The sequence below is a fragment of the Echeneis naucrates genome, chromosome 21, assembly GCF_900963305.1.
Source record: "Echeneis naucrates chromosome 21, fEcheNa1.1, whole genome shotgun sequence".
NCBI classification, from domain to species: Eukaryota; Metazoa; Chordata; class Actinopteri; order Carangiformes; family Echeneidae; genus Echeneis; species Echeneis naucrates.
Window position 1 is genome coordinate 18,403,678 of NC_042531.1, and position 23,910 is coordinate 18,427,587.

Here is a 23,910-nt window from a genome sequence, read left to right on the forward strand (position 1 = left end):
TTAGACAGACAGACAGATGGACATAGATAGATAGATGGAGAGACAGATATTAGACAGACAGACAGATGGACAGAGATAGATAGATGGACAGACAGATATTAGACAGACAGACAGATGGACAGAGATACATAGATGGACAGACAGATATTAGACAGACAGACAGATGGACAGAGACAGATAGATGGACAGACAGATATTAGACAGACAGACAGATGGACAGAGATACATAGATGGACAGACATATATTAGACAGACAGACAGATGGACAGAGATACATAGATGGACAGACAGACAGATGGACAGAGATAGATAGATGGACAGACAGATATTAGACAGACAGACAGATGGACAGAGATAGATAGATGGAGAGACAGATATTAGACAGACAGACATATGGACAGAGATAGATAGATGGACAGACAGATATTAGACAGACAGACAGATGGACAGAGATAGATAGATGGACAGACAGATATTAGACAGACAGACAGATGGACAGAGATACATAGATGGACAGACAGATATTAGACAGACAGACAGATGGACAGAGATAGATAGATGGACAGACAGATATTAGACAGACAGACAGATGGACAGAGATAGATAGATGGACAGACAGATATTAGACAGGCAGACAGATGGACAGAGATACATAGATGGACAGACAGATATTAGACAGACAGACAGATGGACAGAGACAGATAGATGGACAGACAGATATTAGACAGACAGACAGATGGACAGAGATACATAGATGGACAGACATATATTAGACAGACAGACAGATGGACAGAGATACATAGATGGACAGACAGACAGATGGACAGAGATACATAGATGGACAGACAGATATTAGACAGACAGACAGATGGACAGAGATATATAGATGGACAGACAGATGGACAGACAGATATTAGACAGACAGACAGATGGACAGATGGACAGAGATACATAGATGGACAGACAGCAGGAAGCAGCTGAAAGGGGAGGAGTTATGTGCGCTCTTTGAGCAGAGGCTGACAGGAAAGTGGATGGAGCATCGCCGCTGTCGTGGCAGTCACAGATGAGAAGACCTGCAGATGGGACCTGTGACCGAGCACCTTGTTTCAGCCATGTTCAGCCTGTTGATCTGCCTCAAATTGGCGCTGAGTTTGTGCGAGGAAGGCGAAGCGGCTGCAGACTTCACTCCGGCTCCGGGACACTCTCTGCATGTCGATGACGGGAACTTTTCAAAGCGGGATCACATGAGACAAGAGCCTTTTCAGAACCAACAGCAAGTGCTGGACCACCTGCCAGGTTGGTATAGATCCGCTGGATCACAGGGCCGTTCAGATCAGGATCATTAATGATTAATGATGATGTTTTGTTCTTTTTTTTTTTTTTTTTAATTACCTGGATGTCAACAGGAAACAAATCACAGATGAAATGTTCATGCTGCCATTCTGACATTTCTTGTAGAGCCTGCACTAAACGGCTTTTTGTAACAGATAAGAGACTAACATGCCCTGCTTTAGTCATCCTGGACCATCTGTATTAGGATTTGTTCACAAATCTGCTGATCTGTAGATGAGTAATAAGCGATGAGGGAGATTCCTGCTGTCACTTCCTCTGTAAGGCTCTCTCCATCTGTCTCTTTTCACTGCACCACCACCAACAAGGCAACCACCGATACGTCTCCATTATTCACCATATTTACCATTTAAAAGTTACTTGGCCAAAAGTGTTGTTCAGGTCAAACAAGTTCACTCTGTCTTTCCTGCCCCCCCCCCCAGGCCCCCTCCCTCATCTCTCCACAGTATGTCAGAGACGTACAACCATGTTCTTGTTTTCAGCTGAGCAGTGGAGAGGATCTGAAAGAGGGATTTGTGACCCTGTTCACTTATCAACTGATTCATGACTAATTCATGCTCCTGTAGGAGTAGATTACCATCCGTCCTCACGTGATCCATTGGCCTGGATTCACCGTTTAACACTTGGACATGTACCCAAGCACTCTGTTGCACCCCCCACCCAAACCCCCCCCCTGTTTAAATTCTTCAAAAATCACCCTGCACTCTGGTCACCTCACACTCAAACTGACATCTATTCTGCTGTTTTCTTTGTAATGGGGAAGAGAAAAAGATTAAAAGATATCGTCATTATTGGCCCTGGGAGGATTTAAATGTTTGAATGAGAGCATCAGAGCTTGTTTGGGTGTCCTCCCTTCAGCTGGATGGACCTGGAGGGCGTCTTTAGCCACATATCGCAGGTCCTTTTTTTTTTTTTTTTTTTTTTTTTTTTTTGCTTACTTCTGCTTGAAGCTGATTTGGCCCACATATTAAAGGATGCATGTTTTTTTTTTTTTTCTCCATCAGTGGAATGTATGGCCTACTTCCAGCACACACAGACACATACGGTCACACACGCACATAGACACAAGCATGCATGTTTACGGTGGAGAGCCATGGTGGGTGGGTCAGCAGAGCTAAGTCCCTGTTGGACCATCTGTTTACCCTGCCTGGTGGTCTCAGAGAAATGACCAGTCAACATGTTTTTCTTCCTTCCCTGTGATCTTAATCCTAGTCTCTGGTGAGATGATGACGCTGTATGCGCTTGATTTGACAGCAAAAGCAAATTTAGGTGCATTTATTGACAGACGTGGCACTTTTTATGATCATTATTCACCATTTAAATAATCTTCATTTCTGGATCAATACATTTTGTCGTTCAGGGTTTGAGTCATGAAATTATGCCCCCTATGGTTAAAAGGTCTAAAGTGCGTACGGTGATGAAGACAAATGTGAAAGCAATTTTATACCAGTTTTTTAATTCATGTTACACACCACAGGGGAGCTACCTCATCTGCCCAGCGGCCTCAGACAGCCCCTCTGAATATACTTCATAACCCTGTTTGTGTCACTAGTCAGTTTGCCAATGGGGGAGATTACAGTAATCTGGCACGTCACACCTCCACTTCAGATTTAGTGACCCCCTTCTGTTCTGTTTGGCCACCATAAGAGAACACACAGAAAGCTGAGGCTGCCTCTCCCAACACAAGCACCCTCTTGTCCATCTGCACTGCCAAAAAGTTATCTCATTGGGTTGACTCCTAAGCAGCCAAATGTGGGTATTTACTTCCTGTTGTGGTTGGAAAATACGGGCGCTCCTGGCAGCTCCAAGCGTCTGTCTGCCTCTGATCAAGGGGAATTGTTAGGGGGTAAGGATGCGGATTGACGTGGTTATCTGGCTTTGGCACGAACAGATATAATGTGGAAGCTGGTAGCGTAACTCATAGCTCCATGAGTTTTCAATCACGCTTTGGCAGGCTGATGATTATGAACAGTCAGACTAGCAGCAAATTCTACCGATGCTGCTGTCAGTGTTGAGCTGTCACCATGAGAGGTGGATGCTTATGACATGGCTGCTATAACAGTGCTGCCACATAAAGGTACTAATAAAAAGTACAAGAAGAAATTTTAATGGCCTCATAACAAAAAAAAAATTGATATACTGGGCTGAAGATGAGCCAGAAGCTGAGATTTATACCTCCCCAAATTCCCTTTTAGCCCCAGACTCCACAAAAACAGTATAGTGCAGTGCAGAACATTTATAACAGGGCAGAGCGTGTTGCCCGAGGCTGGTGCCTGGTGCACACAGTATTTTTAGTACTGAACAGTTCCTCTGAAGCGTTGATCAGTGGCTCCATCAGTGTTAACCATGTACTCTTACCTTTATGCATAATTTGACAAGTGCGTTTTAACGCCGAAGAATCCACTCTTTAAATTCATGCTAATGTTTTTTTTTTTTTTTGCGGCAGCAGAGTAATATGTAAAAACAACTTACGTTAGGTTTGTAAAGTGAATTTGTTAGTGAGCAGTAGCCTAACAGTTAGCGCTAGATCCATAAAAACCACAAAAGTTTGCCAAAAGGACTAAACATTGTGGAATTGTAATGTTGAGGATAATTCCCTGTGAATTTATGACTTGGAGTGAATGCTCAGGCGATTCACATATTCATTAGATCTAGTGGCTACATACAAGTATTGACTACTGCAGCTTTAATATATTGCATGGCTCTAAGCCATTGATCCTTGGTTGGATCTGCTCACAGTTATATTACATCCCCTCACTGTTATGCTATAACTATCAGAAATATAGTGTTGCTGTCATTAATTTACTCTTGGTTGTTAAAATCGTGGTGTGAAAGTGGCTAATTAGGTTTGTGGACAATGTGTCACATTATCATTAGGCCCAAAATGAGATTATCTAAGAGCTACCTGTTAACATGTAATGATCAGGGTTCCCTCATGACAATCACTTTATTGGAAATGTGCGCAGTATCTAGCTGTCTGCACTGCTGCTGCAGCATAATGTTGTCTTAAATGCTTACCTTGTTGTTCCAGTCGGCTGATTTTATTGTTTGTATGCGTGTCCTCCTCTTTAAAATCAGCTGGGAATAATTGAATAATATCCACAAGGGAGTGTGCAAATTAGTTTTCCTGTCGTGTTTTCTGTGCGGCTAACTAGCCTGTGAGGTTAATTGGAGCTGCAGCCAATTCCAAACAGTTAAAGCACTAACCCGCACAGATACACTGCATAAAAAGGGCGGGCAAAATAACAGGAACATCTTACAATAATTAGGTCATTTGTGGTGACAAACGGTTGTTTTTCTCTTATCTTGACCTTGTTTCTTCCCACTATAGGTTATTCCTTTAACCTGAAGGTCCAGGTGAGTGACATGCTGAGTCAGCAGTCCCTGAGCCAGACGGTTGTGGATGTTTATGTCAATTACACCAGGGCGCACACAGCCCTCACTGGGGACGACGGTGGCATTTTGCTTAATGTACCTTACCGAAGCGGGCTGCCTATCACAGTGATGGCCAGCAAGGATGGCTACGTTAGCGCCCTGCTTCCCTGCGTGGCCAGCAGAATGCCAAGTAAGATGTTTAATGTGGCCTGGTGTTGTTTAGCTACCTCATTGTTAATAAGTTTTCCTCAAATGTTGAAACAGTTGAAAGAAATGCAGTTCTCTTCTTCTTCTTCTCCATCTCATTATTGTTATCATTACAAATATAGCAACAGCAGCCTGAACAACAACAACGATAATAATAATATACCTCTCTTGATTACGGAGAAAATTGTAAGTTAATGCAGGCTATTCTACAGCTCGAGTTTATAATTCAGTGAGACCTGTGCAGTCAGAGGTTTCTGCCCCTAAATGGGAAACTTCATAAAAAAAATTGATTTGAGAAAAATACAAAGATACATGCATGTTGGCAAGTTATTTACTAGTTATTGTTGTGATGCAAAAACTTGAACACACTGCCATGCTTCCATCTAGTGGATTCTTTTTGAATCTTTTGAAGCTAAACTTTGCACTTTTCCCTCTGGTGCAGTTTTTTCATCTGTGACCATGTCACTGCTTGGCCTAAATCAAGGAAACCTCTGGTTCTTTGAAGAATCAGTCCTGATCACTGGAAAAACATCTGGTACTGTATGAAGAAAAAAAGTGTTTTGTTTTGTTTTGTTTTTTTTGTGCTTGCCTATTTCTTTGTTTCTCAGCACGATTGTTGACTTAAATAAATTAAATAAGTTCTCACATTGCCTTTTATTCATAGACTCTCCATCACAGCCTGTCGTTCGGTTTCCCAGGAGTCTGCTGAATCTGACAGACAACAGTAATGTCACCTCGGTCAAAGCTTACCTGACCATCCCCAAGCTGACATCAGACGACGGCAGCCTTCTCCACATGCCGGGCATTTTGAGCAGTAAATCAGGTCTGTTCGTGTGTTGCTGTGGCAGTGTACAGATTTAGAACAGTGTTAGAAGTAATTGATTATGAATGGTAACTTTGCCACCATATTTCTCTTATTTCACTTATTTCTCTTTTATTTCATTCTCATATTTCACCATATATTTGTCCTTTCATAAGTAAAATTAATTGTCCATGAAGAGATTAAATTACTCTTTAAAATTCTGTGTTTTGAATATTTTGACTTTGCTGCCATCTGGTTGTGATAGCGTGAAAAGACACTGACAGACACCAACCCTACCTGACATGAATGAACGCATGCTACAGTTTTCACATCGGATTTGACATTTGACCACAGTACTCCAGCATTAGTCAATACTGTCAGTCAAACTACTCTGGCTGCCCTTAGGCAAGATAACGCTTTATGAATTTATTTCGAAAACTGATCAAAGCGAGTAGTGAGTGAACCTACCCAGAGAAAATGTTAGCCACCTCTTCTTTAAGCACAATCGTGTGGGGATGTTTTTCTTTTTCTATTTTTTTTTTTTTTTTTTGTAGGATACTTGAGCGTGTGGTTGAACCCCGTGGCAGCTGTCAGCGTCCAGCTTTTCTCAGGAGACTCAGAGCTACCTGTGAGTGGACCCATACAGGTCAGCGTCAGCATCCCTGACGACTTTGGACTTCGGGTTTCAAATGTGGTTCCAGCATGGTTCCTCAACCAAACCACTGGTGAGTAAAAATTGGGATGAGGCACAAAACTTTTGGAGAAAAAGGCTCTGTCAACAATGTGGTAAAATGCCTGTGACCAAGTGCCTCATTAATATACCATCAGGAAAGGAGGTAGTGGTTAAATCGTAAAGGAATTTTGTAGTATTAACAAGAAAATCTAAATGAAGAAAAATAACAAATAACACACATGCATTTTTAATTCTGTCAAAAACTAAATCTCCAGCTGAGAGCAATCTGTTAAGATAAAAGGGAGGTGTGATTTGACATGGGGTTGTATTTTAATGCAGAGCTTTGGAAGAATCACTCATCACATCGTGTCAGCTGATGTTTTGTTTCTCAGATATTCCATCTATCTATCTTGTATCAGTAGTTGTATCTTAAAGGTTTGAGCACTTTTGGGGTTCACTTCACAGATACAAAACCACAAAAAACTACTAAAAGGCTTGTCTTGCATTTTGTTGTTGTGTCTCCTCAGGTGGGTGGATGAGGAAGGGACTTGGGAAGGTGGTGTCAGTCAATGGGAAACTCTTGTGGACGTTCACGGCTCCCCATCTGGGCTACTGGATAGCAGCACCTCTGTCCTCTACCAGAGGCAAGTGCACAGTATACATGATAGGAAACCCACTGATTCTTGTCCCGTGTCCTTTTTCTTCTGACTGTCTCTCCTTTGCTTCAGGTTTCTTTGGACTTGAAATTCACACCGACTTCATCTTAAACCATTCATCTTTCCTGTTGCTTCTGTTTGGAGGATTGCTTGTCGTCATCATTTGTCTTCTGGTTGGATTGGTATGTTATCGCAGGTAATAATGCCTTTTATCTTTAGTTTATTATATACTATAGGTGGTTATGAATCCTGAGAGTAATATATTAAGATGTTGCTGGAGTTGTTGTTGTGCAACTGTTTGTTTCAGTATGTCTCCATTGGAAGCTTTATTCATCCGATACGTTCCAAAGATGTAGTCCCCACTTTCTATTAATTCTAAGTGATAATATTTTAATAAAAATAAAAATACTATTGTTGTTTGGTCAGCGTTGGTTTGAAAAGCTGGACATTTGCGCCTACAGTGGTTATTTTTCTGTTGACATCTGGCTCAAATATTTGTGACACTGCATCACTAGCTGAAAGCACTGAGGCTTCAGCAGAATTAGGTCCTTTTGGTGGTGGTGGTCGAGTCCTTGGTTCAATGCCGTGCCATTTGCAGCTCATTAAGACACAGTTTCTCAACACCGTTCTATTAAATAATAATGAATTGTAGCAATTTGCTCAGCTAAATATATTTATAATGTTTTCATACTTAATAATAATAAAGTTTGCAGGATGCGCTTTCATATACATTTTTTCGGCCTCACTCTGCTATGTTGTGTATGCAGACATTCCCTGAATGAAGGGGAGGCAAAGATGATCACACCAGTGATAACAAAAGACCAAACCACCTCCACCTGTGATGATGAAGTCTTTGAAGTATGCTCAGAAGACACCTTGCATCAACAGGATGGGCTGAACCAGCCATTTGCAGAAAAGGGGGACAATCGACATAATTCCTCTCTCCATTCAGCGCACAGTGTAATAACTAATCCCAGTGCTGTGGCCATAACGCTGAAGTGCGACAAGCTGGACCTGAACAATGAACCAGATGATGACACTTGTTTCATCAAAGCTGCAGAGCAGTTGAGACTTCCAGCGTCTCTGACTGACAACGTGTTTTTCTACAACCAGCCTGTTGCAATCCTGCAGGCCCCAGCCTTTTTCCATTTGGATGAGCAAGCTGAGCAGCCCCAGTGGGGCAAGTCTGCCACTTTGCCCCGCGCGGGGGCAGCTTCGAACAGTGCTGCCGCTGAGCCTCTGAGTAAGGACAGCTTCACCCAGACGCTGTCGAAAAGTCCGTCGGTGTCCCAGACGCAGCTGGTGGAAACTGAGGACCAGCTGGAGGGCTCTCAGGCTGCAGCCTCCTCGATGTTACCCAGGGGTCTTTTCAGCCTCCCGGAGTCAGTGTCGGTCCCAGGAACTTTAAATGCAATCGTGGACGGCAGGCATTTAGCAGGGTTTTCAAAAATGCCCTCCCCCCAGCCGCCCAGGGCCTGGTTTGTAACTCTTGAGGGCAAACCTGCGGCTGAGATCCATTACGCCGTGTCAGAGCAGCAGAGGAGGCGAAGGCCTGTCGAGAGTCGAGAAACCAGTTTAGACTCGGGCGTGGACATGAGCGAGCTGAACCAGCCATCTGGGCGAAGGGCTGTCACACTGGAGCGCAATGCTACGTTTGTCAAAAGCCCATCCAGCAGTAAGCACACACCTCCACAGTAAATGCTCCATAGCCCTGTCATTACTGCCACTGACAAAGGACTCATCATCCATAACCCTTAATTATTTCTATTTTAATATTTTATGGCTGCGATTGTGGGTAATGTCTACTGTCCACACGTGACACCTCAACCTCTGCACTAAACTGACACATCAGCAACAACTGTACGTTTCTGTCTTCACACTCAAGTTGAAACTAAAATTAATCGATATTTGAATATATCAAATCTATATTGTTTGCATATGCCATTACTGATCATTTAGAGCTAGTGCAGTGACTTTATGGAGATAGCAGTGTGATTGGTGACCAGCGGTCAAGCCCTGCAACCATAACCATTGTGTTCAGTTTATTCCCTCTAGATTCATGTACAATTGATTAACTTAAAATACCCAAATGCTCATGTTAGTTTATTGATAACATTTGATTTCTAACTGCATATAAAACACGTTTTGTGCACGTTTTGGTGGATCTTGCAATGAAGTGAACAATTTAATAATATTTTCATTTAAAAAAATGTCATGAATAAATAAAATGGATATTTCCTGTTTTAAACACACATTTACGTCCTTCTTCTATCTAGACTGAGTTGCGTAGCTTCGAAAAAACATATCTATGATGATTATATCATCAAATATCTGTTGATCCATTATCTATGAAGGAGGAGGGTGTGGAGACATTGACCATTGATTCCATATTGACATATAGAGACTAACAACCATTCAGGTCTACGGGCCCGGAGTTACTTATTAATAACCTCAAGGTGAATGTGTTTGGACTGTGGGAGGAAGCCAGGACAAAAGGACACAGGGAGGTCTAGGCTGGGTTTGAAAGAAAGAAAAGCTGTCTGTTGATGTCTGTTAAGCTCTCTCAGCGATGCGCTTCAGAAGCCTCTCCATGTAGCACAGCTCTTTGGTCGCTATCACGCTGGTCTTGGATCATTTGCACAAATAACTGCTCGAAGATTCCAAAGGTGTAAAAATTATTTCTTTGGAAGCAAAGAATTAAAAAAAAGAGACTTGTTTATCAGACCAGGGCCTCATGTCGAAGAGGAAGCAGTTACCTCTTCCAACGCTGAACATTGGTGGAGCCAATATGTTTATTGTTCAACAGAGATATGATGTGGTGGCGATGGTAGTTTAGCCTTTTAGCCTATTACCCTTTAACTAGAATCGCCTTTTCCTTTGGTAGTTACCCATGTGGTGATCCAGTCTTCAGTGTGTTTCTGTATCCACTGTAAATACACTGTAACTCTGTATGATATATAGTATATGATACACAGTAAAACATCTGCCCTATTCCTCCAGGTTTCCATTACCTTCAGTTGGGAGCAAGACCTATCAGCTCCTTCATCCCCACAGCTATCTTTCTCTTGAATGCTGGTGAGGGGGGAGGGAAGGAAATTCATGTTTATATTATATATATATATACATTTCTCTATTTCTCTCTATTTCAGGATTTCTCTTTCTCTTTTTATGGCTCGGTATGCCTTTGTTTATCATCTTGTCGGCGTGTTTTACTTATTGCAAGACAAATTGCTCCTCAGGGAAAAATGAATAAAGGTGAGTGTTTGTTTATATTACTAAAATAAAATATAAGCCTGCGTTTAGTTATCGTATGACTAACACTGATCTGCGGATTTGACACTGCAGATCTGCCGATCCGGACGCATCTGGAGTTAGTTTTTTGTGCTGTATGTGAGAGAGGACTATGTTCAACATGAGCTGGAGGTGTGGGCTCACAGAGGGTGAAGGTGTGGCCTATTTACGTCACAGGGAGAGAATAAGGAAGTTTATCTTAAATGCCGCAGAGAGCGGAAACACTGAACTGCAATTGTTTGGTGTTTGTTTCTTTCTCCAAGACAAAACAGGTTGGCCGTTTTCACAGTTCTGTCATAATAAGATATGAGAAGGTGAGAAGGTGTCACATTCTCAGCTGATGTAACATTTATGCTTAGTATATTTGTGTAAACGTAGCCATAAAATAGTGGACCTACTCTGTAAATGCTTAATATTCTTGAAAGCCATGGACAAGCTGAAGTCAAAGAAGGAGCGACTGTGTGAGTTGCTTTCAAGAGACCCTAGTTACATTCTTGAACAATGTGGCGACATTTTATCTATGAATGAATTCAAAGAGGTACAAAAGCAAAGCAGTGCCCCGGAGAAGATGAGCATGCTTTTGAAAATAATAATCGAAAAGGGAGGAGATCACTGTGAGACGTTCTGGGACATTCTGAGGCAGCATCAGAATCATTACGGCCAACTGCCTCAGCTCCTCTGCTCAAGCACTCAAGGTAAGGATCAGTCTGTACATGTTCAAAGGCAGCACCACACCAGGTCTGCTTTATACTTGTTCTATATATACTTCCAGGCTCACCCGCTCCAACAATTTTTGCTGACAGCGGCAGTGTTGTTACCATGAAAGAAATAGCAAATGTTTCAGCGAAGACCATGAAGTTCAGGATAGAGGCAGCTCCGGGAAGTTATCCGTCTGGTAAGATTTAACAATTCTCACTTGACTGTGAAACTGAAATGAGATTGGTGTTAAATCCACAGAACAAGCACACAAATGCAATATCATAGTCCTCAATTTTCTATTAAAAATCTTTGATCTCATTTTTCTCTCAACACAGACGATACAAACACAGTGCAGCAAAAATCCTGAGGCCTATTGTTGGAGCAGGACTAGAAAAGATTTTATTTATTTATTCTTTTTTTTTTTTTTTTTTTTTTTTCAAAACGAAACCAAACATTTTAAAGTGTCATTTTATTGTGACCAGATAAAAATTCACCCAGGCAATCAATGTGTACTTAGTGCCTTCATAAGCTACCTCAGGTGAAGTGCTCAGTAAATTTCAACTCATTTGTGAAGAGACTTTCCTTAGATAGTCTCAGATTCTTCATTTCACCTCATGATCAAAACCTATTGGTTTGTTCGTGTTGTTTTTCAGTGTATTTGGCTGTGCTTAAGGAAAGGGAAGATGTGCATTATTATAGCCTTACTATTCAAATTTAATTTTGATAAGCGTCATCTTTGTCTTGTTCAGGAAATGTTGGCGGACACTTTCCCCGAGCAGATTACTGCGCACAAGGAGGCAGCGTAATAACCGCTGATAAAATATCTGGTGTCACTGTCGACGAGATCGATTTTACAGTGTCACTGAAGCCAACTTCTGGACATGCAGGTAACCATTTCCAATGTATATATCGCTGCTCATTGTAATCGCTTTTGAAATATGAATGTTTATATCACTGTCTGTTAGTGACTCAGTCAAATGAAAGCATTTAACAATAACAGACACAACATTGGCACTTTCTTCCCAGGCCCAGCGTATGGGACGCCACCTTCCTCACAGGTACAGAGCATTCACAGATACACAGTGATAGAACACTTCCAACAGTAAGCGTCACGTTGATGGCTTAGTTTGGTCTTGGTGGGTAAAAACCACATAATGCCTCTGAAGTTTCAGGCAATATGCAATATGCCCTAAAAAGAGGAGATATGAGAAAGGACAGGAGGCTCCCTCAGAGTAAGGTGCTGCTGCCAAGACTCTAAATCTCTCCAGCCATGACTAACAAATTGAAAGGTATTTCTCAGAGGCAAGCGGATAATATAGTCACTTATTAAAAGTCATATTTATTAATAGTCATAATCACACATATTAATAGTCACTATCAAAACCCTTTTAACCTCAGTGACAGGCCTCTGCCTTCATCATAGTGATTAACCATTATTGAATCAGTTCCTATTAGTCTCTACTAAAAATGTATTGCCTCATGAGTTTATCAATGATCAGATAATATCACATCAGTGTATCCAACAGACACTGTTAGTAGCAGGTATTAGATATGAAAGAACATTATATTCAAATTCACATTCGGATTTGACAGCGCACTGTCTCACTGTGAAACTACAACTTGGAAGCTTTGAAATTCACTTTTGCGCGGATTAAACAAATGAGCGTTCAAAGATATAAAAGTGGATTTTGTCTCTCTGGACAGATGCAATGCTCATCTTAGATAATTGTCCTCTGGTTTTCCTTAATGATGGATGAGACCTATTCAATTCTTCGACTCAGGAAGGAAAGGAAGGGAGGAAAAAATAAAACCTCAGTTAAACACTGAGAAAGAAGGAGCGCTACAGGCATGAGCCTGCATGTCAAAATAAAATGATTATGCAAAAAATACAATTTAATGCGCAAATAGCCACATAAAAACTAAGAAAGCAAACAAAAAAGAAGAAGAAGAAAACGAAAAGACAAATAACAAATATTTTGTTTGTATTGTCTCTGACAGGGCCCTGCTGTGAAACTGATCCTGAAGCACAAGTCGGAGCTCATTGACTGCCTGAGAGCCGATCCCTCCTTCATTCTGCAGCATACTCACGCTAGAAATATTGTCACAGACAGAGAGTATCAAAATCTGAAATGTATCAATCAGCCAGAGGAAGCTGTCATCAAACTGATCGATAAAGTTATTGACAAGGGTCAAGAATACTGCTCTGCTTTCAACGAGCTCTTGAGAGAGCGCGAGATTGTCAGTACGTACCCAAAGCTCAAGGGCATTACAAACAACTGAAAAAGTGACAAAACTTCCAAGTGCGTTCCACCAGTCACATTTTCAAATAAACGCTGATGAATTCTGACTGAATGAGCTTACAGTTCTTACTGAACCACCAGGGGTCGCCATTGTACAGGTTTACAGTTTGCCATCATCGCGAAACTGAATACAATATCGGACCATGTATACGCTGAGTTTTTTACACTACATAATTTTACGACCTGCTAAATCAGTATTAGTAGCTTTCAAGCAGTGTCATTTACAGACCATTGACCTCTGACTTTCACACACATACACACACAAGCCAGTTTATTCAGGCCTCCAGCTGGAAGAGTCCTGCTACCGGGATTGCAAAGTTTGATTCCTTTAGGTGCCTCTTTCCTTCAACTGTCAAAAAATACATATGAGACAGATTCTTCGAATAAGTCAGCACCACCTTTAATTGATCCCAGATCAGGGTGTGTGAGGTTTACCCCGCCAGACACTGCACAGATGCAGACAAGATCATACCCAGCCTGCCTCCCCCACTCCTCCGCTCACCCTGGCAGGCATCTCCCTGTGCCCTAGACGAAGGCCGCGGTCACCTGGCTCAGGCCCAGCAAGCTTTGGCATGTGGAGCAAGACTTTCGGGAGCAAGGTGGCTGGAGAATCCGTCTGGAATGGAAAGAGTCTGACGCACTTGGTAGATCATAAAACGCCAGCAGCATTAGCACTGGTCCATGGGGGACAGTGAATGACAAACACACTCCAACACCTCATATGAACTTGAACACACTGCCATATTTCTAGAATATTTATGGACCTTACCTCCTGACTGCTTGGCATACATTTTCTTTTCTTGTCAACTTTTTACAAAGCGAAGTTTTGAGGCTTGACTGTTAAATAATTGATTTAAGTCTCTTGCTTTTTGTTTGTTTGTTTGTTTGTTTTTTTTTAGTTACAATGTAATACAAACTCACATGAAATTCGTGGATCTTTACCTAAAGTCTCTGGGCAGTGTGGAGGAGTCGTCTAATATTTCCCAAGGTTGTCGAGAAGATTAATTGCTGCTTATCTTGTTGCCATCAATTGGTTTTGGAGAAGAATTTTCTCAGACTTCTGCAACTCCCAGGACAGACATTACATTCAGCTTGATAAGATCCCCATGATTTGCTGGAAATAATGACTATAATGTTCAGACTGCATCTTGACAGCAAGGGTTACTACAACTTGCTGATCTTCCTTGACAAGCAGAACTTTACCAAATGACTGTCCTGTCAAAACATACTCAGATTTCTTTCTAAGGTTTGATGTTCATGGAATATGATGGCAGCAGATAACAGAATCCTTTTGCATGTCCTGTTGTTCTGCTTCTCTTTCTAGCATTCCAGCACAGGGGACATCTTTTACATGCCACTATGCTGCCAAGCTTTCGAAACGTGACCCCCCCCCCCCCCCCCCACCCCACCCCACTTCCACCAAGGCCTGACAGAAAATGCAACCCAGCAGTGAAAAGAGGGTGTCTGTTACACAGGCAAGAGGCCAGCTCAATGGTATTTGTTTTAACAGCAGGCTATTAGCAGAAATGTTTGTCTTGTGTGTTTTACAAAGGTTTCATGTCATGTCTGAATTCCCCCTCAGTAGTAAAAAATTCGGAGGGCTTGGGTCTTCATCTTGTTCAAGATTGAACAGTGTCAAGACTGAGACTGATTGCGAAGAACAAGAAAACTATGGAAGCTGTTAGGTTAATGTGTAGCCTAATGTGTAATGTTTGTGATCTCTTCAAAGAGCAGTGAAAGAAGACATATGATAAATATAATATAATACACTTAATCTGCCATTTAAAAAAATTTTGGTTTGTGTTGAGCACTTGAGGAAATTTTAACTATCACTGGAAGGCTCTGAGGTAACATGCCGAGTCTGTATTTGTAATGTTTAATCTTCTATCGAAGAATAATATACGCTTACAACTTTTGCAACCAAACACAATCAGAGTTTTCGATGTGCGTTAAGAAAGGTTAACAAAATTACGGTCAAGTACTGAACTATCGTTATTTAGTTTTCCAGAGGCAAGACTTTTTCTCACCGTTTGCTCAAAAAGTCAAAACACTGATGTGTGTGAGTTTATTGTCGAAGCAGCCTGCTGTATTGCTGTAGTTACTGTCACAGCGTGTCATGGTGACAAACCCAAAGTAGGTTGCTCAATAATGATTTTTTTTTTTTTTTTAATGAATTGTGTCATAAATCCACTTCCCTTTTCGCCCTGGGAGACTCAGGCCCAAGCCAGTTGTTTGCTACTGAAGTTGTAAATCTTTAAAAGTACTATAGACGCTGTAGTTGCTAAATGAGGACTTAACACAACTGTTGTTGGGGACTATTTTCAGCCATGGATTGGTACATATTTAGTGTGCTCTAAATGTGCTTTGTTGACAGTAGTATAAAAGATGAGCATTTTCCTAGCCTCGTGCTTAAAAAAAGTAACTTGTGCACCTTAGATTTAAACAGTGTAAATTCATTGAGATGATTGTGATACTTCTCCCTTCCCCTGTGTGCACAGCAGCTCCCCTCTCCACTTAAAATAGCAGCGCTTGGCGTAAATGGGTTCAGAAATAGTCTCGAGTTGAAAAGATGTTGATATGGATACCCTGGGAGGTTGTTCAGTCTCAAGTGTCACCTAACTTCCTACATTTTGTTTGTGTCACACATGGATACAGTATGTCCCAATGAAAGTTCCAGGCATGTGGGCTCATTTTTCAACATCTTGATGGCTGACTTGAGTTCCTACTGTTACACCACATTTTTAAGACTTTAAGATTTATGCTTCAGAATTTTTTTTTTTTTTTTTTTTTTTCAGACAACAATTCATCATATCGTGCTTGTAAGGAAGAAACACATGCCATCCGCGTTATTTAAACTCTTAATCATATAGTTAGAAAGAACTGACTGACTGTTTGAATACGTAAAGTACTTATCTCCAAAACTGTTGGTCTTTTAGGAAAAAGAAGTGTCTGTTGGCTAAGTATAGGGAAGCAATATGGCAGACACGGGAAACAGCCCAAAGAGTGACAAGCAAATTTACCTGATCCAGAAAAAATGGTTCAATAAAAACACTTTATCAGTGAAATTAACTAGATGTGCATGTGTGATTCAAATGAATGACTGAAAAGCAGAGGATCAACAAAGTCATCTGAATTCATGTGCAGTGATGTGCTAAATTTCATGCCAGCTGATAAGAAGTCATTGCAATATTTCTGAGCCAAAGTGGTAACTGACTGGCCTCTACCTGCATAAATATATGGAGATCTATTTGAATCACATGATCGCATAACTACGCCATCCCAACCTCCATTAGTGCTGATTTCAACATCTTATTTTCCTCAGTCAAAGGGATTCTGATTGTTTCACTATGAACAATAGAAAATGAAGGACATATGCTCTGCAGAGTGGGTGGATCAAAGATGGCTGTTGATAGTTTTAAAGCCACAAAAGCTGCCAAATTGATTTATGATGGTGGATCTGGATGGATAGAATGCCAGTGGAGCTGATATAGTTTAGCTGAAACAGTTTTCATTATTTGTTTGGCTTGGGGTGCAAATATGGAGCAGCTGTTCCTCATGCTGCACTGGGTCCGATGTATGTGACAGAGATTGCGTGGTGAGGTCTCACCCCGTCTGGGGTCTGTTGTGCCTAAATGCTTCACAGACCTTCGGTTATGTGTGTCTGCTTTGAAGATGAGGGTGTTTTCTTGGCTAATTTGTTTTTCATGTTCCACTTTGTTTCGGGCACACCTTTCACAGATGGCGGTTGTTTTGGTGTCGGTGCTCATCTATGTGCTGGTGCTCAATGGTTATGTTGTTCAGTGTGGCACTGCATCTGTAGCGGGTCAATATACACTGTAGTGATGAGACCCGCTGCCATTAGCTGGCGTGCTAGTTATTATGCCATTTAGCAAGTTAGCATGCTAACCTCAGAAAAAACGTGTGTATCTGTTGCCATCAAGTGGTCAAAAAAAAAAAAAAAAATCTGCTGTTTAATGTGACAGTAATCTTTCCAAGTCAAAGTTTGCTCTTCCTCTTTCACAACGCGACATCGTCATCAGCTGAGATAGCTAACATGCAAAAATTCACTGGAGTTCCCAATTTGCTTTACTTCTGCAAGAGAAGTGCATTTCAATTCATGGAAATTAGTACTGATGACATACACCATGAGCTGAATCTGGAAACCAAACAGCCCGAGCCTAAAGATATAACAGCAGTTAATGAGTGAAAACAAGACCGGTCAAGACAAGGACATTAAAGTTTGTTTTACTTGATTTTCTCATGACCATCTGACCACTAAGATCTGTCATCTGGTCTGTGATACAAGTGCATCATCAATGCCTTTAAACCAAGGCGATCAGGGCTTCAGCTGTACAAATAAAAGGAAACAGGTCCCATGCTGCTGTAATTGCCATGTTTGTGGTCTGACACCTGTATGGCTGGAGATAAGGGTCAGAAAAGCACAGCTCACAGTTAAATCACATGACCATTGTGTGGTTCCTGGATATGAACTCTAACAACGTGTGTCTCCTTTTTTAATGGTTGAAGGAAATAATATAGCACCAATGATGAAAGTCTAAAAAAATAAAAAAAATGTCCAAACAGTTAACAGTCTTTTGAGGGCAAGCCAGCTCTTTATCGGCAAAACAATGAGCAGAGAGGCTGCATTTGACTTTGAAAATAATGAAATAAATCATTCCTCCTAGCTACAGCGATAGGGCTGAATAGTAAATTGGCGGCTGCACACAGATGATTGTGTGTACGTGCCGCTCTGGCTCAAAATGGGATAATGGGAGACTGAGGCAAAGTTTTAAATGTCAGTTCAATTGAGCCATATAATGTTGTTAGGGGGTTACACTAAGAGGTCAGGGAGATGAGGCTATCGATAGTAGGATGGCCCTGTGGCAGATATGATAAAAGTAAACCCTTTAGTAACCTCACTTTACCTTTTTGTAAATGAAATTGTTGCCTTTTTGCTGGAGGGCCCTGCAGGGGATAGCTGTTTCTAAAGAGCAATCATTTCTCATCATGCAAATCACTCTGATAAACTATGAGATACTGTATTCATCTTCCTGTAGGTCTCCATCCTGCCTTTTGAACCTTAAGTTTATTTCCTAAATGAAGTCATGATATCCTTGGAAATCTAGATGTATATATAGAGTTACATGCAATTCTGTCAGAGTAGCGGGAACAGCGTACAAAAAGCATACAGGATTACGCAAAGAGGAAACAATTTACAAACTTTTTTCTTCGTTCAGTTTCAGGAAAACTTTACACTGGGTCCCATTAGAGTCATCAAGGTTTTGATTAACAGCCAGGGTTTAAAAGAAGTTCAGCTCCTCAAGAGCTAATAATCCTTGTGAGTTTCCCATGAGAAACATCTTTGAGTTGAAATTTAAAAAAAAAAAAGAGAAAAAAAGAAAAAAAAGAAAAAGACATCTGAGACAACCATTATGTTGCAAAGAGGCCTCTCGGAAACACGTTGGACCAGAAAACAACACAATATCCGATGAGAGAATTTGTTATTTCTGATATTTCCACATAGTTTGATCCAGGTGATAATTTGAGTAAGCATGTACCTGCTCTTCTCAACTTCAGCTGCTAAATCTTAGCTCACGTGAGTCCAATATCACACTGTGTTGTCAAAATAATGACACCTATTGTTTTCATTTACATTTTAGCTTTCTTCAAAGGAAGATATATGAGAAGCTGTAAGACTTCCTCTGACCTGCCAACATCAACTTTCAACAAACATACGCAGGACACCTAAAACGGATATTGTCAAAGACTGGCCAATCTTTTATTATTATTCTATTCTATTATTATAGAATAATAATAATAATATATTTATATGAAATAGTAGATTAACATACAAAAAATGTATTTCCACTGTTTGATTGTGATGAAAATAATGAAATAATGAATAATGAAAATGGTGAAAATCACTTATTTTAAGGTTAGCATCTCTACACACAGTTTATAATATGACAATTTTCACATCTCAATTTGCAAAAAGTGGAGAGCTATGAATACCTCGTGATGCCACTGCAACTTAAATCTAACTATACTTGTTTAGAGGTTGTCAAATTGGTAATTGTGGTAGAAACGCAGGTGGCAGTGTCCAGGTTTTTAATATTTTATTCAAGATTATTGGAAAATGTCATGGATGTCTAAAGAAGAGAAGAAGGCCTAATCTTGATTCAAAAGCCTCAGTACCGAAAATCAATTTAACTTACGAGTACACAGAAAATAACAGTACTTGACACGATCCCTTTAGGGAGCTTTGGTGGAGGGAGCGTGGTGGACGAAAGATTAAAAAAAAAAAAAAAAAAAAAAAAAGTGTGTAATATTCTGTATTATTCCAAACATGTAGTTCCCTGCGGACAAGAAGTGAAGTGAGCAGTTGGCCTGGCTGCACTGCTCATTTCACAATCTGACTCCCCTCTCCTGTCTGGTATCATCACAGAAACACTTGTGCTGTAGAAATGGTTGCTCTTATGTAATGCTAATATTAGCCAATGGCCCATGGTCAATAAACATGTTAGCCCCCCAGCAATCTTCTCCAGTCACATCCAGGGCACTGTGCATACTGGGACATACCGGTGGACCAGTGGCCCGTCACAAAAACCCAGCAGGTCTTTACTGTGCCTGTCTGTCTGGAAAAGTCCAGGGATGGTTTTCTTTTCCCCTGCAGTTACCAGCCCCCCACCCCCTTGCAAAATTTATGCAGTCTGCCTGTAACTGGTCAACTGTTCAACTGTGTTCCAAAAGAACAATTTGAGGTGAAATCAAAGCCCCCTATAGAATATATACAGTAACAGCGATATGTGAGCCACTACACAGCCGCTGACGTGCTGACTGCACACAGGAAATTTTGTAATCTTGGGTTTTTCTCTATGACCTTACCCCTCCACATTGCTCTGTTGTCTCCCAGACTGAGCTGTACCACTGTTATCTCAAGGCAGGAGGGGTTTTTTTGAGAGAAGAAAAAAAAAGATCTTTAGTATGAGCAAACCGCAAGTTGAGCATTTTTACTGCCCTTCGGCTCTTTTTGTTTCCCTGCCAAAGCTAATTTTCTTTGAACTAGCTACAACTGTCTGGCAGGAGCCCCTGTGGACCTGGGACATAAAGCAGCAATCAGCACGATGAAGAGATGCATAGCTTTGTCACAAAAGGCCTTCTGAATTAAATGAAACACACAATTCCAGAGCTGAAATTATTCGCTCTCCCTCCTGTTAATTTGTGTTAGATGCTGTTCATCAGCTGTTCAAATTCACCATCGACAACACAAACACCATGCTCAGACTTCGGCTCCGAATGCGACGCTGTAATTGATTTGAATTATGATTTTTGAGGCAATTGTAGATCATTTGTTCCATCATTTGTGATGTCTTTGGATAGTGGGAGGAAACCGGAGTATCCGGAGGAAACCCACACAGGCACGGGGAGAACATGCAAACTCCGCACAGAATAGCCAGACCTTCAGTCCTAATGATCTCTACCTTCTCCTCCAAATGTGGTTTCTTCTGGTTTCCAAAAAGGAGTTTGCATGTACTCCGGCTTCCTTCCAGTGTGCCATGCTTGGGTCAACTGGTGACTCTAAATTGTCTGTAGGTCTGAGTGTGAGTGTGAGTGGTTGTTGGTCTCTGTCTGTCTCTGTGTGTTGGCCCTGTGATGGACTGGTGATCTGTCCAGGGTGTACCTTCTGGAACCAAACCAGCGCCTCTCATGACCCAGAACCAGATAGGCAGTGAAAAATGAATGAATGGTTTCCAAAAAAACACCACAGCCAAGTTACAAACTGGAGGCTTCAGAGTGGCAGCTCAAAAAACCAAAGGTGTGTACCACATGGTACTGCGGATTTGCAGCTCTTATCACGGTTCTTGTCATGGCTGCCACTGGTTGCACTCCAGAAAATCCCGAGCTATAGCCCGAGCTATATAAACCACTTGATGAAGAAGAAACAAAAGGTGCTCTGCTGCAGACCGTCAGATGTCCTATAACAATGTGAGCTGGGACTGGCTCTGGCACCCCCCATGATCCGGAAACAGATAAGTGACAGAAGATGAATGAACGGCTGGACCATATTTTGTACTTTTTTCCCATCTCAGTCTGATTGTTTGCTAAAAGAATCTATCTATGGCAAAAACAGTAATTTAAAGAATAGCTGCTAATCACCAGAAATAGCTAAAGGTGAAAGGAGTCAGGAGACAGATTAGGAATTGACAAGTGATTTATTTGGGGGTTCCAATGTTTATGAGAACTGGGCTGTGAGTTGGGAAAGGCTGATAAGGAAAACAGCTTCAGTGGTTCCTATCGTGTTTCCTGTAGGATAGAGGAAAGACATAAAAGGAAATTAGAAAATGCTGACCTACAATTTCAGATCGACGTAACTGTGGAAAAGTCGAAGCACCTGTTTTTTGTTTGTGACCCAATCCAAAACTAAATGCTTGTCTGATGGTGTGAGCTTCAATATGTGCATCCTCATTCTCAACAGTCAACATGAATGAGCATGGTTGTAACCAACAACACAGAGGTGGAGCGGGTGAGAGGTAAGGAAGAGGCTTCAACCACTGAGCAACCTGCTGGCTGAACAGAGCAAGGACTGGCTCATATATAGGCAGAGGACTAATTCCCAAAAAAAAAAAAAAAAAAAAAAAACTGCTGTGAAAGAAAAAGGCAGGATTTTAAACAACATTCAAAACAAAAAACAACCACAATGAGTCCAGACATGACATCACAGCAAAAATTTCCACGTGCAAACAATTAAAGTTACTACAGATGTGTGACAAAGTGAAGGATAAACCTCAAAAATGAATGGGAATGGGAAAACAGGATAACAATAACCCTGGAGGGGCTATGAGGGGTCACTGAATGGTATGGTGAGAGTAAAATGATGTGTAATTTAAACACTCTTGACCACCATCATCAAAGCACCAGATGGAAGAAAGTCTTTTGGAGGGGTGGTGTTCAGACCGATGTGATGGTGTGAATGTTGCGTTTGAACCATGCACAGTAAATTAGCGCCCTAAAAGCATTTAGGACTGACTCACTGCACTGAGAAAACACAGTAAAGTTTGGACAACGCATCGTCTCAATTCCAGCAAAACTGTTATTATTACTGATGCTGTTGATGGTGTCATCATTAACATGCACATTTTTTTCCAATTTCACCGGCCTTACCAAGGGTAACTATTCAAGAAAGAATTCCTTTACCGAAGACAAGAATGCTCAGTCATGTGTAATAGCGGATAATTGGCTGCTCTCACAGGAGGACGTATGAATTCATCTCTTAAGTTGTGTTTTAAGTATTTTCCATGAGTCTTTCTCGAATGAGTATGTTTTGTTCTAAATGTTAAAAAAAAATAAATAAATAGTCGCAATCATTGTGAAATAATGCATTTATATTTCCCATCATGCAATCAGTTAGTAGGTCTGTACTCTTTGCTCATAATATTACTCAGATTCTGCGGTGTGTATAGAAAAAGAAAAAGAAAGGCTTCACAGGAAGAGGCACAGCTAGGGTTCAAGCAGCACATGTGAGCGGGTCATCGGCTGTCCTGGAGTCCAACCTGCAGGTTCCAGGTGCTGACATTCACTTACTTTCTGTTGATTTGCTTTCCATTTTGAGAAAAATGTTTACAGTGATCACGTGCCTAAAATCTGATAGCATACCTACTAGAGGCAATTTCTTTTTCCATTTCTGTAACGCTGTTAACAGAGGCTTTGCTTGTTCTGCAATAACAGGGTATGACACTCGCCAAGCTGGAGTTTCTGTTTAAGAAAACTTCTCTCGACCCTAATGCCATGTCATGTTTCGTACATCAGCATGTATTATTTATGGTATATCCCTCCATGCCTTAGCCCCCCACCTCCCCTCTCGTAATGCATACTTTTTTTTTCTTCTGTGAGAATTTTCCAGGATGACATCTGGATTGCATTAAATGGAGCTTTAAAGGCAGGACTTGCTTTCCTTTTCAGCGCAGATGCAGATGAAGGGCAAATTCTTAAGTGAAAGATCACGCTAAAGGCAGTGGTGTGGGAATAAAACTCCATGTCTGACATTCATGGCCACGTATGTAGCATCTGTCATTTTCAAGGATTTCACGCAGGATGTGACTTAAAACATTTCATCGTCTAACCACTTTGCACATCCAAACAAACTAAAGAAGCATTTGAGACTTTCATCACTTTCCTGGAGAATGTTTGACTCCACTCTGTAACATAAACAGAAGCTGGAGCCACTTAGCTTGGAGCAAATCCTAAAATGAATGAATGAGGAAACACTGAATGCCGAATACTAATACTGCCCTCCAGCATCTCCAAGGTTTACAGTAAATAACACGACAACATAACAAGACTAAAACTATGTTACGGAAGGCAATGTGTCAGACAATGTGCAGAAAGTTATGACTCATCTCAATGAAATTCCTGAAGAATTTTAATTGGAGAAAAGTTGCAGTGTTTAATTACTTTCACACTCCTAAATAGTTTATGGATTAAATATGAACATTAAGCCAATATTTACCTAATATTTAATTCGGTTTTGTCTTTGAAGTTCAGGACTAATAAATTCTG

The 23,910-nt window shown here is 41.0% G+C and overlaps 2 protein-coding genes across 2 annotated transcripts; both read left to right on the forward strand.

Moving 5' to 3' along the window:
- Positions 1-1,112: 1,112 nt before the first annotated feature.
- On the forward strand, positions 1,113-9,239 carry LOC115062231 (protein FAM171B-like). Its single transcript, XM_029530861.1, has 8 exons — positions 1,113-1,296; positions 4,682-4,915; positions 5,375-5,467; positions 5,597-5,755; positions 6,289-6,459; positions 6,935-7,051; positions 7,136-7,259; positions 7,831-9,239. The coding sequence occupies exons 1-8, from the start codon at positions 1,113-1,115 to the stop codon at positions 8,759-8,761; spliced, it is 2,013 nt and encodes a 670-aa protein (XP_029386721.1). The 3' UTR covers positions 8,762-9,239.
- A 1,328-nt stretch (positions 9,240-10,567) lies between these two features.
- Positions 10,568-14,080, forward strand: LOC115062285 (uncharacterized). The gene is made up of 5 exons (XM_029530915.1): positions 10,568-11,049; positions 11,127-11,249; positions 11,803-11,940; positions 12,080-12,111; positions 13,052-14,080. The coding sequence occupies exons 1-5, from the start codon at positions 10,782-10,784 to the stop codon at positions 13,331-13,333; spliced, it is 843 nt and encodes a 280-aa protein (XP_029386775.1). The 5' UTR covers positions 10,568-10,781; the 3' UTR covers positions 13,334-14,080.
- Positions 14,081-23,910: the final 9,830 nt, after the last annotated feature.

Coding starts and splice junctions, on each gene's coding strand:
- LOC115062231 (XM_029530861.1), top strand. CDS start 1,113: ATGTTCAGCCTGTTGATCTGCCTCAAATTGGCGCTGAGTTTGTGCGAG. Junction 5,756..6,288: donor CATTTTGAGCAGTAAATCAG/GTCTGTTCGTGT, acceptor TTTTTTTTGTAG/GATACTTGAGCGTGTGGTTG. Junction 7,052..7,135: donor ACCTCTGTCCTCTACCAGAG/GCAAGTGCACAG, acceptor CCTTTGCTTCAG/GTTTCTTTGGACTTGAAATT.
- LOC115062285 (XM_029530915.1), top strand. CDS start 10,782: ATGGACAAGCTGAAGTCAAAGAAGGAGCGACTGTGTGAGTTGCTTTCA. Junction 11,250..11,802: donor TCCGGGAAGTTATCCGTCTG/GTAAGATTTAAC, acceptor TGTCTTGTTCAG/GAAATGTTGGCGGACACTTT. Junction 12,112..13,051: donor GGACGCCACCTTCCTCACAG/GTACAGAGCATT, acceptor TGTCTCTGACAG/GGCCCTGCTGTGAAACTGAT.